At 40.0% G+C, this 13,799-nt stretch overlaps 1 protein-coding gene across 8 annotated transcripts in view; it reads left to right on the top strand.

Moving 5' to 3' along the window:
- Nucleotides 1–13,799, top strand: part of evi5a (ecotropic viral integration site 5a) — a 374,711-nt gene that overhangs the window by 114,496 nt on the left and 246,416 nt on the right. For all 8 annotated transcript variants that reach the window (XM_072510489.1, XM_072510492.1, XM_072510487.1 and 5 more), the window contains 7 exons: nt 1,705–1,779; nt 6,176–6,301; nt 6,883–7,026; nt 7,242–7,331; nt 7,449–7,546; nt 8,496–8,556; nt 11,131–11,184. In XM_072510489.1, the coding sequence (XP_072366590.1) occupies nt 1,705–1,779; nt 6,176–6,301; nt 6,883–7,026; nt 7,242–7,331; nt 7,449–7,546; nt 8,496–8,556; nt 11,131–11,184 (648 nt within the window). The remainder of the gene's footprint in view (nt 1–1,704; nt 1,780–6,175; nt 6,302–6,882; nt 7,027–7,241; nt 7,332–7,448; nt 7,547–8,495; nt 8,557–11,130; nt 11,185–13,799) is intronic.

The raw sequence follows: 13,799 nt of genomic DNA, 5'->3' as shown, positions 1-13,799 counted from the left end.
ATCTCTTCAGCCACGTATTTATCTGATATATCCTGCTACTCTAATTAGACATAGACATAGAACATACAGTGCAGAAGGAGGCCATTCGGCCCATCGAGTCTGCACCGAGCCACTTAAGACCTCACTTCCACCCTATCCCCATTACACAATAACCCCATCTCACCTTTTTGGTCACTAAGGGCAATTTACCATGGCCAATCCACCTAGTCTTTGGACTGTGGGAGGAAGCCGGAACACCCGGAGAAAACCCACGCAGACACTGGGAGAACGTACAGACTCCGCACAGACTATGACCCAGCGGGGAATCGAACCTGGGACCCTGGCGCTGTGAAGCCACAGTGCTAGCCACTTGTGCTACCGTGCTGCCCATAAACTAGCATGTGGCACTGGTAGTAATCCTGAGATCACTACCTTTTGAGGTCCGACATCTCCACTTTCTTTCTGTCTCCCTGTATTCAGCTTTTAGGACCTCGTCCCTTTTTGTTGGTACCGATGTGTAGCACGACCACTGGCTGTTCACCCTCCCCCCCTCCAAAATGCCCTGTAACCGCTCCGAGACATCCTTGACCCAAGCACCAGGGAGGCAACATACCATCTACTTTATATTGAAATTGTATCTCATGCGAGTTTCTTTTCCCTTTTTGTGGACTTATGGGGAATTGAGAGGAGGCATGCCTCTAAATTTTGCTATAGTTTACTTGGAAGGGGGAGGTATACATAGTCAGACTTTAAGGAAATTGCTTAATTTTTGAATGCATTTTAAATTCATCTTGTTGGGAGGGTGTTGGTTGCAGACCCTATGTCTTAAAGAGGTCACTGTAGTCGTCTGTAGTTTAATGGTAAGTCATTATTAACTGCTTAGAACTATTTACATGTGCAGTAAAGGTACAAGCTCAGGTCTATATCTGTCTCTGCTGGACACCAAACTGACTCTGGGTCTGGGTCATGCGCATTTTGCATCATGGTGTGTCAGACCCTGATGCTAAAATCCTCATTCTTGGTTTCTTTCAACCATGAATCTTGTATACTATCACCTTTTTTCCACCCTGTCTCTGGGTCTGGTAGAATGATGGTGTAGAGAGGTTATAATCTCTCATCATATGTCATGTATTGCCTTGGAAAATAAGATTGGACTGAATAGGGATGGGATATGCTGGCGCAATCTCCAAAATCTGCTCATCTGCAAAGTAGCAGACCTGGCAAGATTGCCAGAATGCCATTTTAGTTGTTAAATAGTTTTGTTTTTAAACTTGTGTAACTCTTACGAGAAGTTTACCCACGAGCAGTAATTTACATGTTCTATAAATTGTGAAGTGCAGAAAGAATGCACTTGGTATTGCTTATGGTTATAATGCTTTTGAGACATAAGTTTGGTCAACTTTTGCAATGTTGTTTTTCAACTGAACACTCTGTGAACAGTTGTTGAGAATCAAGCAGCAAGATAAGCGAAGAGAACAGCTCTGTCTTTCTGAATAAAGTGCAATTGATAGTGGCCTTGTATATAGAAATGACCAGCAAGTAGATTAATTTAGATACCTCTCCAAGTTTGTTCAGTCACAATTGCTCCATGATTGCAAATGAAAAGTGATGTTTCGAGAAATGAAATATTTCAATTTCTGTGCACACATTTGTAGTCTGAAGTGTTTCTGATCAATAATTTTAAAAATTGTCTTCGCATTAAGTATAATTTATTTTTGTTTGCAGGCCTATTCACTTGTAGATCGTGAAGTTGGTTATTGCCAAGGGAGTGCTTTTATAGTTGGACTACTACTTATGCAGGTATTATTATTATTTTGCTATTAAATTTAAAAAGTCACTGTCTTTGAAATTGCTGTGCTTATGTGAGTATTGGTTTTGGCCACGCATGTGTACGTGTGACAATACCACAGCATATGGTAGCTGCTAATTTACCTTGTCTTGTTTCAGTACTCTTGGGGCACACTACTAAGTGACCCACAAAAAGGTTCTGAGGTCATAACTTAGGAAATAAGAGCTGGAGTAAGCCAGATTCTTTCAGTAAGATCATGGGTGATCTACCGTAACTCCACCTTCCTGCAGTATCCCCAAATCTCTTCATTCCCCTAGTATCCAAAAATCTACCTCCATCTGTCTGGAATATATTCAATTGCTGGGTGGCCACCGCTCTATGGAATTCCAAAGTTTCACAACCCGTTGAGTGAAGAAAGTTCTCATTTTGGTGCTTTTCTGAAACTGTGACTTCTAGTTCTAGACTTGCCAGCCAAGGAAACATCCTCCCAGCATCTGTCCTGTTAAGTACCTAACCTAATCCTCCAGGAAGGCTTAAGCTCAGCATGTGGGCCACATTTCCTGACGCCTGGAGTGTCTTAAATTCTCAACTGCATGATCTGCGGCCCTCCATTCAGTATGATGCATCTGTAGCTGCATTTGCCTAAACACGCCTCATTTCTACCTTTGCTTCCACCCCAACAAAACTTTTGTTCCTGCTACGTGACTTAGAGAGCAAAGATAATTTCAATCTCTTTTTTTTTTTTGAGTGCTTGTAAAACTTAAACTATTTTGTTTATCCTTCATTTCATCACGAGGAGCTCATGGATTCTTTTTCAGCAAGGTGCAAATTATCTTATTCAGTTCCTTTGCTTGCCTTTGCCCATTCTCCTTGCCCACCAGTCACTTTCCTACACTTGTTTTTCTATCACTTCTGTAAGCTCCCGCCTTATTTTCTTCAAACTCAGCTTGTCCATGAAACCGACCTATTGTTCCCTTGACCCTCTTTCTACTGAACTGCTAACCATTCTATTGTCCTTCCAGGCACAAATGCAAGTGAGGTGTTGATGATTCCTAAGTCTCCTTCCTTTCAAAGGTCCAGTCTCGCCCAGTATCTCCTGCACCCCAAAACAATCCACATAACCCTTCTGTTATTGCTAGTTGATCATAGAATCCCACAGTGCAGAAGGAGACCACCCTGCCCATCGAGTCTGCACCGGCCCCCGCGAATAGCACCCCACCCAAACCCACACCCCTACCATATCCCTGTAACCCAGTAACCCCACCTAACCTTTTGGACACTAAGGGGCAATTTAGCATGGCCAATCCACCTAAGCTGCACTTCTTTGGGCTGTGGGAGGAAACCGGAGCACCTGGAGGAAACCCAAGCAGACAGGGGGAGAAAGGCAAATACCATACAGACAGTTACCCAAGGCCGAAATGTAACCGGGTTCCTGCAGCTGTGAGGCAGCAGTGCTAACCACTGAGTCACCATGCCACCCACCACTATGATGCCCCATCTCCGACCTCCGTTTTGTCTCTAAAGTTCTTGAGTAATTTTCTCCGATGTTCACATCCTTAATTCCAGCTTGACTGTTTAGATAGCCAGAAACGTCAGCTGAAACATATATACTGGACATTGGATCAGGAAAGTATTAACGGCCGTCAAAATGGTCTACATGGTCGAATAATCTGTCAGGTCTCTTTGTTTTCACAATGACCACTTGGGTAAGTTATCTGAAGCTTCCTGATGCCAGTGAAACTGCAGCACAGCATGATGTCAATGCCTTCGGTAAAGGGATTAGATGAAGAAAGTTAGTGAAAAGGGAAAAAGGAAATGCAGATCTAGTTCTCAGGGTAACTGCTGTAATACATTTTAGTTGCTAGTTAATTGGAGAAATTGTTGCAGGAATTGTTAAGAATTGGTCTTCCCTTATCGTGGTCTAAAAATTGTCCATTTTGAGATTCCCTTCCAGTTGACTTTCAGCAATATCCATATCTCCACCAATCACTTGTTTTGATCCAATTTCCAGGTATCTGGGGTTTGACAGAACTGTTGTATTAAAATCATACCTCTAGGTTCCCAGGGTCTTATTATTTTCTATTTTCCATAGAGAGTAGATAACAGTATGAAATATATTTTTCATAGATCTTAATGAAAGTATTTACACATACCATTAGTGTCATGTGAGAGTACCTTTAAGAAATGGGTGTTTATAAAATAGCTGTAGTGGATGTACCTTTATGAAATGGGTGTTTATCATGGGATGTCAGAGAGTGGGTGGAGCTGGACTGTGTCTGCTTTTACTTTCGCTTTGGGCTATCTGCTACAGGGTGTATTTTACTTTTGTTTTGAGAGCTGGATAGCTGCAGTCACAGCAAGGTGGTGTATTAGACTCTCTTCAATCTAAAGACTGTCTCCACATCCTTTGGTGATTTAAAAAATAATACCTGTTTTTGTAGAGAAGTTAAACCTGATGTCTTTCTGTAAAAAGGTTTTTTTTGTCTTATGGATGTTGCAAGGAAAGATTAAGAGTTACTTATAGAGTACTGTATTCTTTGGGGGATTTATTGGTGTTGATAGTTGTTAAGATGTTTAATATGGGTTTATAAAGTGTTAACTGGTTTCATAAATGAACATTGTTTTAATTTAAAAGTACCGTAGATCTCTGTTGCATCACACCTGTAAAGTAGGCCCGTGTGCTTCCCATAACCACCATCTATTAAAAGTTGTTGGTCAAGGGCAGCACGGTGGTGCAGTGGTACCACTGCAGTCTCACAGCGCCGAGGTCCCAGTTTCGATCCCGGCTCTGGGTCACTAACCATGTGGAGTTTGCACGTTCTCCCCGTGTTTGCGTAGGTTTCGCCCCCACAACCCAAAGATGTGCAAGGTAGGTGGATTGAACACGCTTTTGATTGGAAAAATTAATTGGGCACTTTAAATTTATTTTTAAAAAGTTGTGGGTCAGGTGAACACCATGATACACCAGGGTCTATCAACCCTGGCCCATAACAGTTAGACACTTTTCAAAAAAGGTGATAGAGATTAACCAGGGAACCACAGACTGGTGAGTCTCATGTCAGTGGTAGGGAACTATTGGAGAAAATTCTGAAGAGAATTAATTTCCATTTGGAACGGCATGGGTTGGTTATTAATAGTCAGCATGGCTTTGTCAGGCAGGTCATACCTAACAAATTTGATAGAATTTTTTGATAAAGTGACCGAGTGTGTGGATGAAGGAAGCACGCTTGATATAATTTAAATATGGCCACAGCTGGAATGCAATGTGCAGTTCTGGCCACCTCACTATAGGGAGGAGGTGATTTGCACTCAGGGAGTACAGTGGAGATTCACCAGCATGTTGCCTGGGATGGAGCATCTGAGCTACAAGGAGAGACTGGATAGGCTTGAATTGTTTTCTTTAGAGCAAAGAAGGCTCAGGGATGATATGATTAAGGTGTGGAAGATGGAAGGCTTTGGACAGGGTAAATAGGAACCAGCTGTTCCCCTTGGTTGAAAGGAAATCAGTCACCAGGGGGCATAGTTTTAGGATGAGGGGCAGGGGATTCTGAGGGGATTTGAGGAAAAAAAAATTCACTCAGAGGGTGATGAGAATCTGGAATGCACTGTCTGGCTGGAAACCTCACAACCTTTAAAAAACACTTGGAGGAGCACTTGAAACACCATCACATTCAAGGATATGAGGCTAGTGCTTGTAAGTGGGATTAGCGCGAGATTGGGGGGAGTTATTGTCGGTGCAGACTATATGGGCATGTACAATGGCTCTGTGACATACTTTGCATTGATGTGAATTATTTTCAGATGCTCAGTTGACCATCTTTTTCCTGACTGTACTGAAGAGGATACGTAAGGGATTGTATCCCTTGTTATATCATACCACTTGAACACTGCACTGGATGTGGTGTAACTTTAACCTGACATTTAAAAGGTTCCAGCTTTTATAAGCTTTTCTCTTACAAGTAAATATATTGTATGTCGTTAGTTTGATTAGATTGCAAAGGGGCTGTTTAGCACAGGGCTAAATCACTGGCTTTGAAAGCAGACCAAGGCAGGCCAGCAGCACGGTTCGATTCCCGTAACAGCCTCCCCGAACAGGCGCTGGAATGTGGCGACTAGGGGCTTTTCACAGTAACTTCATTTGAAGCCTACTTGTGACAATAAGCAATTTTCATTTCATTTCATTTTCAAAGGTTAATTTAGGGAAGTCATTATTTCCAGTTTCAGAAATGTAGAAATGCGTTTGCATGAAGGACTAAACAAAATAAAAGTAAATTCTGACTGAACGCACTTATTTTAAAAATAGTTGCATGTATTTTGTAAGACTTGAATTTTAAGTGTGTGTAAGTAATGCCTATGATTCCCTTGGATCCTTCCTGTCTTAGTTTGTGTCTATTTTCTCCTGTGAAGATGCCAGAGGAGGAAGCATTTTGTGTTTTTGTGAAGTTAATGCAAGACTACCGACTCCGAGAACTTTTCAAACCTAGTATGGCTGAACTAGGCCTTTGTATGTATCAATTTGAGTGGATGATACAGGTAAGAAAAGTATGAAATTAAGTAATGTGTGGATTAATTCAGCAACTGCTTAAAGGTCTTATCACAAACCAAACAGTTTGGTTTGCTTTGTAGTAATAGATGGCATGAATTACTAGTGTGAATTGAGCATTAATTTACTTTGCTCGTTTGTTTACATTTTTACTTTGCATATTTGTCTCTCATTTGCCATGCACTTTTTAATAGCGGATTTGTAATATTTTGTGTCAATTAATAATGGCTATATCAGTGCGTGACATCTTGGAAAATGCATCGTTTTTAAGAGAGGATTATTCCTTCTAATTGAGACAATGTTGAAGAATGAGCCGAGGACTTAATTACTCAAAACAACTGAGTTGATCAAAATAGTTTGGTTCAAGAGTCAGAGGTCCTGGTTTTCTTCCAGAATCACATTCACTTGATACTTCACAGAATGTGGCCTCATAAAAATCAAACAACATCCAGTGATCATAAAACCTCTATAGAAAGGTTGAAATATGATGGTTATTTGTGTGTTGTTCAGATCATACAGTGCAGCCTTGCCACTTCTCATTGTGTTGGTTAATTTGTTTTGCATTACACAGGAACAACTACCAGAAATTTATGTGCACTTTCAATCCCAGAGTTTCCACACCTCCATGTACTCTTCTTCCTGGTTCCTTACTATCTTTCTGACTACATTTCCACTGCCAGTTGCGACAAGATTATTTGACATTTTCATGTCAGAGGTAAGTGATTGTGCAATCTTTCAAGCCTAAACTGCAAGTAGTAAATTATATCTACCTCCATTTGTTGCTGTGTCGCACTGAAGCCGTACTTGTTCACTTTCAGTTGCTACAGAAGTATTGCCAAGATATTTTTATTAAGACGGGGGTAGGAGAAGAAAAAGCATTTTGTCATTGCCTTTGTTCAAACTTCACTGATTTTTTTGGTAATTTACCAGGGTCTAGAGATTGTTTTTCGTGTTGGGATAGCTATACTACAGTCCAATCAGGCAGAACTGATGCAGCTTGACATGGAGGGAATGTTACAGGTAAGGACAACATTGAATTAGTGTTTCTGGTTTAAAAAGTGACAATTTTTGAATTTTTCATGTATAAGAACTATAAGTTCCACAGCATTAATTAGATCTATGTAATTTTTCCAATAGCATTTTCAAAAGGTCGTTCCACATCAGTTTGACAGTGGCCCTGACAAGTTGATCCAAGCAGCTTATCAAATTAAATACAATGCAAAGAAGATGAAGAAGTGGGTATCAGATACAGCTCCATTTTGCTTAAATATGCATAATATTTTGAATTTGCTTTCTGAGAATAATCACGTCACTGCCACTTTGACCAATATTTTGCATGCACACTCTGACTTTCCTGTTAGTGAATAAAGAGCACAGTAAGAAGTCTTACAACACCAGGTTAAAGTCCAACAGGTTTATTTCAAACACTAGCTTTCGGAGCAATGCTCCTTCCTTGGGTGAATGAGGACATTCACCTGAGGAAGGAGCAGTGCTCTGAAAGCTAGTGTTTGAAACAAACCTGTTGGACTTTTTCGTAGAATTTACAGTGCAGAAGGAGGCCATTCGGCCCATTGAGTCTGCACCGGCTCTTGGAAAGAGCACCCTACCCAAGGTCCACCCTATCCCCACAACTCAGTAACCCCACCCAACACAAAGGGCAATTTTGGACACTAAGGGCAATTTATCATGACCAACCCACCTAACCTGCACATCTTTGGACTGTGGGAGGAAACCGGAGCACCCGGAGGAAACCCACGCACACACGGGGAGGATGTGCAGACTCCGCACAGACAGTGAACCAAGCCGGAATCGAACCTTGGACCCTGGAGCTGTGAAGCAATTGTGCTATCCACAATGCTACCGTGCTGCCCACTTTAACCTGGTGTTGTAAGACTTCTTACTGTGCTCACCCCAGTCCAACGCCGGCATCTCCACATCATGAATAAAGAGAACAGAAGTACAAAACCAAATAATTAGTCAGGTTAGTTTCCTCCTGCTATCGGCACACATTTTGTGGTGTGCATTGGAAACCCTGTGGTTATGTGAACCTCACTAAGTTGAAAGTATGGCTTCTTAATGACTGGGATACTATAGTATCAAAATAGTGTGATTTTTGTCTTGATGTCTTGCCTGGTGTGTATTGCAAATTTTCCACGTACCAGATAATATATTTTCTATTGTCAGGTTGGAAAAGGAATACACTACAATAAAAAATAAAGAGCTGGAAGAGCAAGTAGAAATTAAGGTAAGTGCTGAATTATTTCACTCAGTGGTTATAAGACCGGTAAACGTGCATACAAGAACAAAAGAAACAACCCAAGTTGAGCACAAGCGATTTCTGTCTCAGCAACTTTTTTATTCATCCTGATATGCATTGTGCACGAAGGAAAATGTCACTGATTAGTACAATAGTAACTGCAGAATTAACATTTCATGCATTAATTATTGTTCCCACCATCCAGTAATACTGGACTTTGCATTTTCAGTTGTTTTTCATTCGTTGGTTCTTTCCACTCATGTTTCACTTATTTTTTCCCCCCGCTACTTTCTAAGCACACTATCTCTCATGAAGTCATTAATTCCCCGCTGCGACACAGTTCTATGGATGCCGATTGCATTCTGAAGCATTTGCTAAGTGGCACTTATTCATATGTGAGCCAAGTCAGACTTTTCATCCTGATCTCTCGCCTCAAGTTTGATTGAACAAAATGTGACAATGCAGGGAACATGGTAGAGGGAATGCTTCTCTTATTTGAGTATATTTACAATCTGCATGCCATTCCGCCCATCGGGTCCATACCAACTCTTGGTAAAGTAATCCAATCGGTCACATCCACCTCTACCCTATGCCCCGCAAATTTATTTCCCTCACATATCTATCCAATTTCCTTTTGTGGTCATTAATTGTCTCTACTTCTATCATCTTTGTAGGCAGCAAGTTCCAGGTCATTATCACTCGCAGTGTAAAGAAATAAAAGTTCTTCCCCACATTGCCCTTGTATCTCTTTTTACCAAAACCTTAAATATGTCCTAGCCTTTGTACTATCAGCTAGTGGGAACAGCTTTACTTTCTTTACCTTATCTAAATCTGTCAGGATCCAACCTAACCTTGTCGCTAAATTTCCTCATCCTTGGAACGACTCCAGTAAATGTATAATGTAATTATTCAATTCATATCTAGTTATATTAATATTTAAATAGAATGAATATTTTAAAGTTTCATATCAAGACCGTCCCTTTCAAGCAGACCAATTGAATTTCACCTGGGCAGGAACTTTCCAAAAATAAAGTATCAATTTTTTTCCAAATAGACCACCCAAGTTTCTCACATTTGCAGAATGAACAATGCATATTTCTAATCATGGGTTTTGCCACAGTTAGAAGATTCAAAGAAAAAATGTTTTTGGTGTTTAAATTAAGCTTCATCTCTGCATCCTTTCAGAGATATTCACATCCCTATGGTGAACAGATCTGGATGCAGAACTCTCAATATGGCTAAAGCAGAACTTTGTGGAAGTTCAGCATAACATCTCTGCTTTTGTACTCAATGCCTCTTTTTATAAAGTCCAAGATCCTATATGCTTTGTTTTATACTCTTTCAATATGATCTATGCAGCAGGTCCCTGTAATCTCTTTAGAACTGTGCATTCTCTGGGCATTGAACAATCCCATTTCTGACCTTATGAGGGAGGAAGGTCATTGATGAAGCAGCTGAAGATGGTTGGGCCTAGGATACTCCCCTGAGGAACTTCCGGAGTGCTTCAATGATGTCCTGGAGTTGGGATGACTGACCTCCAAAAACCACAACCATTTTTGTGCAAAGTATGACTCCAACCAGCGGAGAGTTTTTGCCCTGATTCCCGTTGACTCCAGTTTTGCTGGGACTCCTTGATGCCACACTCCTTTCTTGTTGACATATGCCTAACCTGTACCAGCAACATCTCTTCTATAAGATTGGCTATTGTTCCATTTCAGTTTTCCTGGCAAATCTTGATTCCATTTTACCCTGGCTCGATCTGCTCTCAACCCATTTAAGTTAGCACTCTTCCAATTTAGAAACTCTACTTCTGACTTTTTAAACTTTTCTCCATTACTAATTTAAATGTTATGATACGATGATCACATTTATTCAAATATTTTCCCACACATACTTGGTCTACTTGGCTCACCTCATTCCCCAATGCCAGATCATGCAATGCTTCCTCCCTGGTTGGACCAATAAGATGCTGGCCAAGAATGTTCTCCTGAACATTCGTCTTCCTCCTTCCCCATTAACTGTATCCCAATATTACCACTCTACAGTTCTTCCACATCGATAATTTCCTATAGATTTGCTCTTCCATATCTATTTGAAATCCTAAACTTTAGGCCCCAAAGCATATCCCCAGTCGCGTGATCATAACATATATCTGACCAAGTGGACACTGTCCTTGCCCCCTCAAGGATGTCTTCCCTAATCATCACTGTCACCCCACTTCCCTTTTTCCCCCTCCATCTTTTCTGATCACTTTGTATCAGTGAATATTAGGCACCTAGCCCCCACCATTTTTAAGCCACATTAATCTTCTCTTGCCTGATGCAAAATGTTGCTGCAATTCCTGCAGAGCCGCCTTTGGTTTTTTTGTACGCCTTGCTTATTGAATATAACATGTACGATATTTTGTTTAATGAAAAATAAAAGAAAACTGCAAGCAACACTAGAGACATCTGTGCCTTCTGAATTATATTTGCTAAAATCCAGAGCTTTTCAATTCAATGTCATTTTTTAAAAAGAGGAGGAAATATGTAATAATATTCACAATGTATTTCCCATTTTTAGAGGTTACGTACAGAAAATAGATTGCTGAAACAGCGCATTGAAACTTTGGAGAAGGTGAGTACTATTAGATTAGAATCCAAAGCAAGATTAATTTAAAAACGCGTTAATTTGTTCATTTACAGGTGTAATGTCTCAAATCCGATTATCCAAAAACAGGAGCTATCAGAAAATTATTAGTGGCCGTGAATTCATTTTAATTCCTGTTGAATGGGCCAAATAACTTACTGGCTTGTTCAGCCAGGTGCAGCTTTGGCAGAGTGATGCACCGGGTTAGCTATCAGCTTTGTATGCTAGTCTTTTCCCGCATTCCCAAGTGGTCCGAGCAACCTTGACCCTACCTCACCTGGTCGGTCTGAACCAAAACCCGGCAAGATCCAAAATCTGGCATGGACTCAGTCCTGAGGTTGTTGGTTTTGAGACATTATATCCTGCATTACGGATTGTGTAGATTGCTGCTGAAGGTGTTTCACCTCCTTACCTGATTAAAGATGACTTTGAGCCAACAAAGTAACCATGCTTATTCACTAACCGTGCTTGGCTCAGCTACACATTAATGCTAAGCAAAGAGGTATGCGTTACATAATGGATTTAATAAATACACAATGAGAACAATCTTGGGCTCTTTAGCAGTATATGGAGTGTGGTGGGGTTGGGAGAGCAGCACTAGTGTATTAGGTGTATTTTCATTCTGATCAGCAAAAAGGATGATTTTCTGGTCATTTCAGTACACTGGCCTAGTTGTCATTGCAGATTTTAGAATTGAGGTAGAGAGCTGAAGACTTTTGAGACTGAGGAGTCTTTGATTTTCCTTTACTGATTGCCTGATTTTGGTGGGGGCGTGTTGAAAGAAACAAAGGATCACAGTGTGTTGGTAGCAAAATGAGTGGTTGGGTTGAAGATTATCCAATTTGCTCTCCCTTCATCTGAGATAATTGCCAGATGGCTTGCTTGATGTTGCTGTGTGATGGGCTGCTTAAAAGATGCAATAGAAAAACTGGGAGTGATGTGCCAAACATTACTGCCAACCTTTGCTGCTTCCACCGCTGTGCTGAACACTCTGTACAGTGAATCATAGGCACAGATTTACCTGCTAACAGTCTTAACTATTCTAACGCTGTACAGGGTTGCCACTACAGTGCCATCTTTTAATGCATTTTAAAATCTTTAAATGCTCCCATACAGTTCATCATTATAATACAAGATGAAACCTTTTTCAGGACTTTGCCAGTGCCTAGTTTTGACTGTTCTTGCTACTTTTCTCCTCGTGTGGCTGCCAAGATTGGAAGCTCGCTTAGCTTGTGATCAAGGTGGCACTTGATGGTGTCGTCTTGAAATAGGTCCGTGTAACAATTATTTTCCTCGTCAGTCATATTTTTTTCTAAAGAAAAGAATTATCCATGAATTTGCGTGAAGCAATTATAGAAAACATTCTCAGAAAGCTTTTTTTAACTATTATAAATAGAACGAACAGATAATTTCAATGAAGGAATTTAAAATTTAAGATTAGACCAAACATTAAAGACACATTTGCTAAAGCATATACATATAGGTAAATATTGCCTGCCTACATTTTCAATACTAATCCAATGCATTAATGCTGTGCATTTACTAGCAAACCTTTTAACTTTTTTTTTTTTGAACAAGGATTCATTGGTTTGTTCCCTAGGTACTAAGTTTTTACACTGTCCATATTTGCTTAATCTAAGATTTGCTGAACTGTCCTGTCAGAATTGGTTAGTCAAAATAGAGATTTTAATTGACAAATATATTCTTGGTCGTTTGGGGCTTATGGTTATAACATTTGCTTCGGATTTGTATATTTTAGCGTGTTCCACCTAATTTAAATAAGTAAATGAGTAATTGTTCTTCAGTTATCATTTCCGACTGAGTTAGATTTTTTTTAACTCTGTGGAGCATCATTCTAAAGAAAGCAATGCTACTCGAGCAAATCTGAATCTTTACTTAAAAAAGGTATCAGCTCCCCTGCATGAGGTAACTAAGCGTACGTTTGTTATTTGCCAGTAATTATTTTTACTTCTACTGCTAAGCTATTTAGGATTTGATTTGTTAATTATTCTTCATGGGTGAAATGTTAGCATTTCTGATTGACTTACTGTAAACCTTGATTGCCTTTCATTATTGTTTGCTCCTCTTAGGATTGGATAGAGCATGATTGCGCATGTAAAACTAAATTCCATCAGAAAAGGTGCAAGTCATATTCTGCACAGCAAATTTTGGCTGGCTTTGCCCACTGATGCATCTTTGAATTTAATGCTAAGTTTTCTCTTTAATTGTCTCTTGGCTGTGTGTAATTACTCAAAATATTGCACTAAGTGTGTTTATTTGTACCTTGCTTTGGTGACGTATCCTGAGAGCTATGCTTTTAAGCTGTGTAGTTGATTTATGGTATTAAGATCATTTACAAAATTTAGTAGATGATAAATGATTCGTCTATTTACAGCGCAGAAGATGAATGCATCAAAATACAGTGTTGTCGAAATCCTGATTAAATTGTATATTGCAGTAGAATTTAAATGGTGGTTGTTTATAAATAAGTGAAAGTATACATTTCTCTAAATAGCAGCATGATGGGTGTGACCTGCTGAATGCTTCTTTGCTTTGGTTAGTTTTATAAGCAGCATTGGAAAATGGAGCACTAAAATTGTGAG

Source organism: Scyliorhinus torazame, chromosome 7 (genome assembly GCF_047496885.1).
Source record: "Scyliorhinus torazame isolate Kashiwa2021f chromosome 7, sScyTor2.1, whole genome shotgun sequence".
Classification (NCBI taxonomy): Eukaryota; Metazoa; Chordata; class Chondrichthyes; order Carcharhiniformes; family Scyliorhinidae; genus Scyliorhinus; species Scyliorhinus torazame.
Note: the sequence above shows the minus strand (reverse complement) of the source record. Positions and strands in the feature narration are given on the sequence as shown.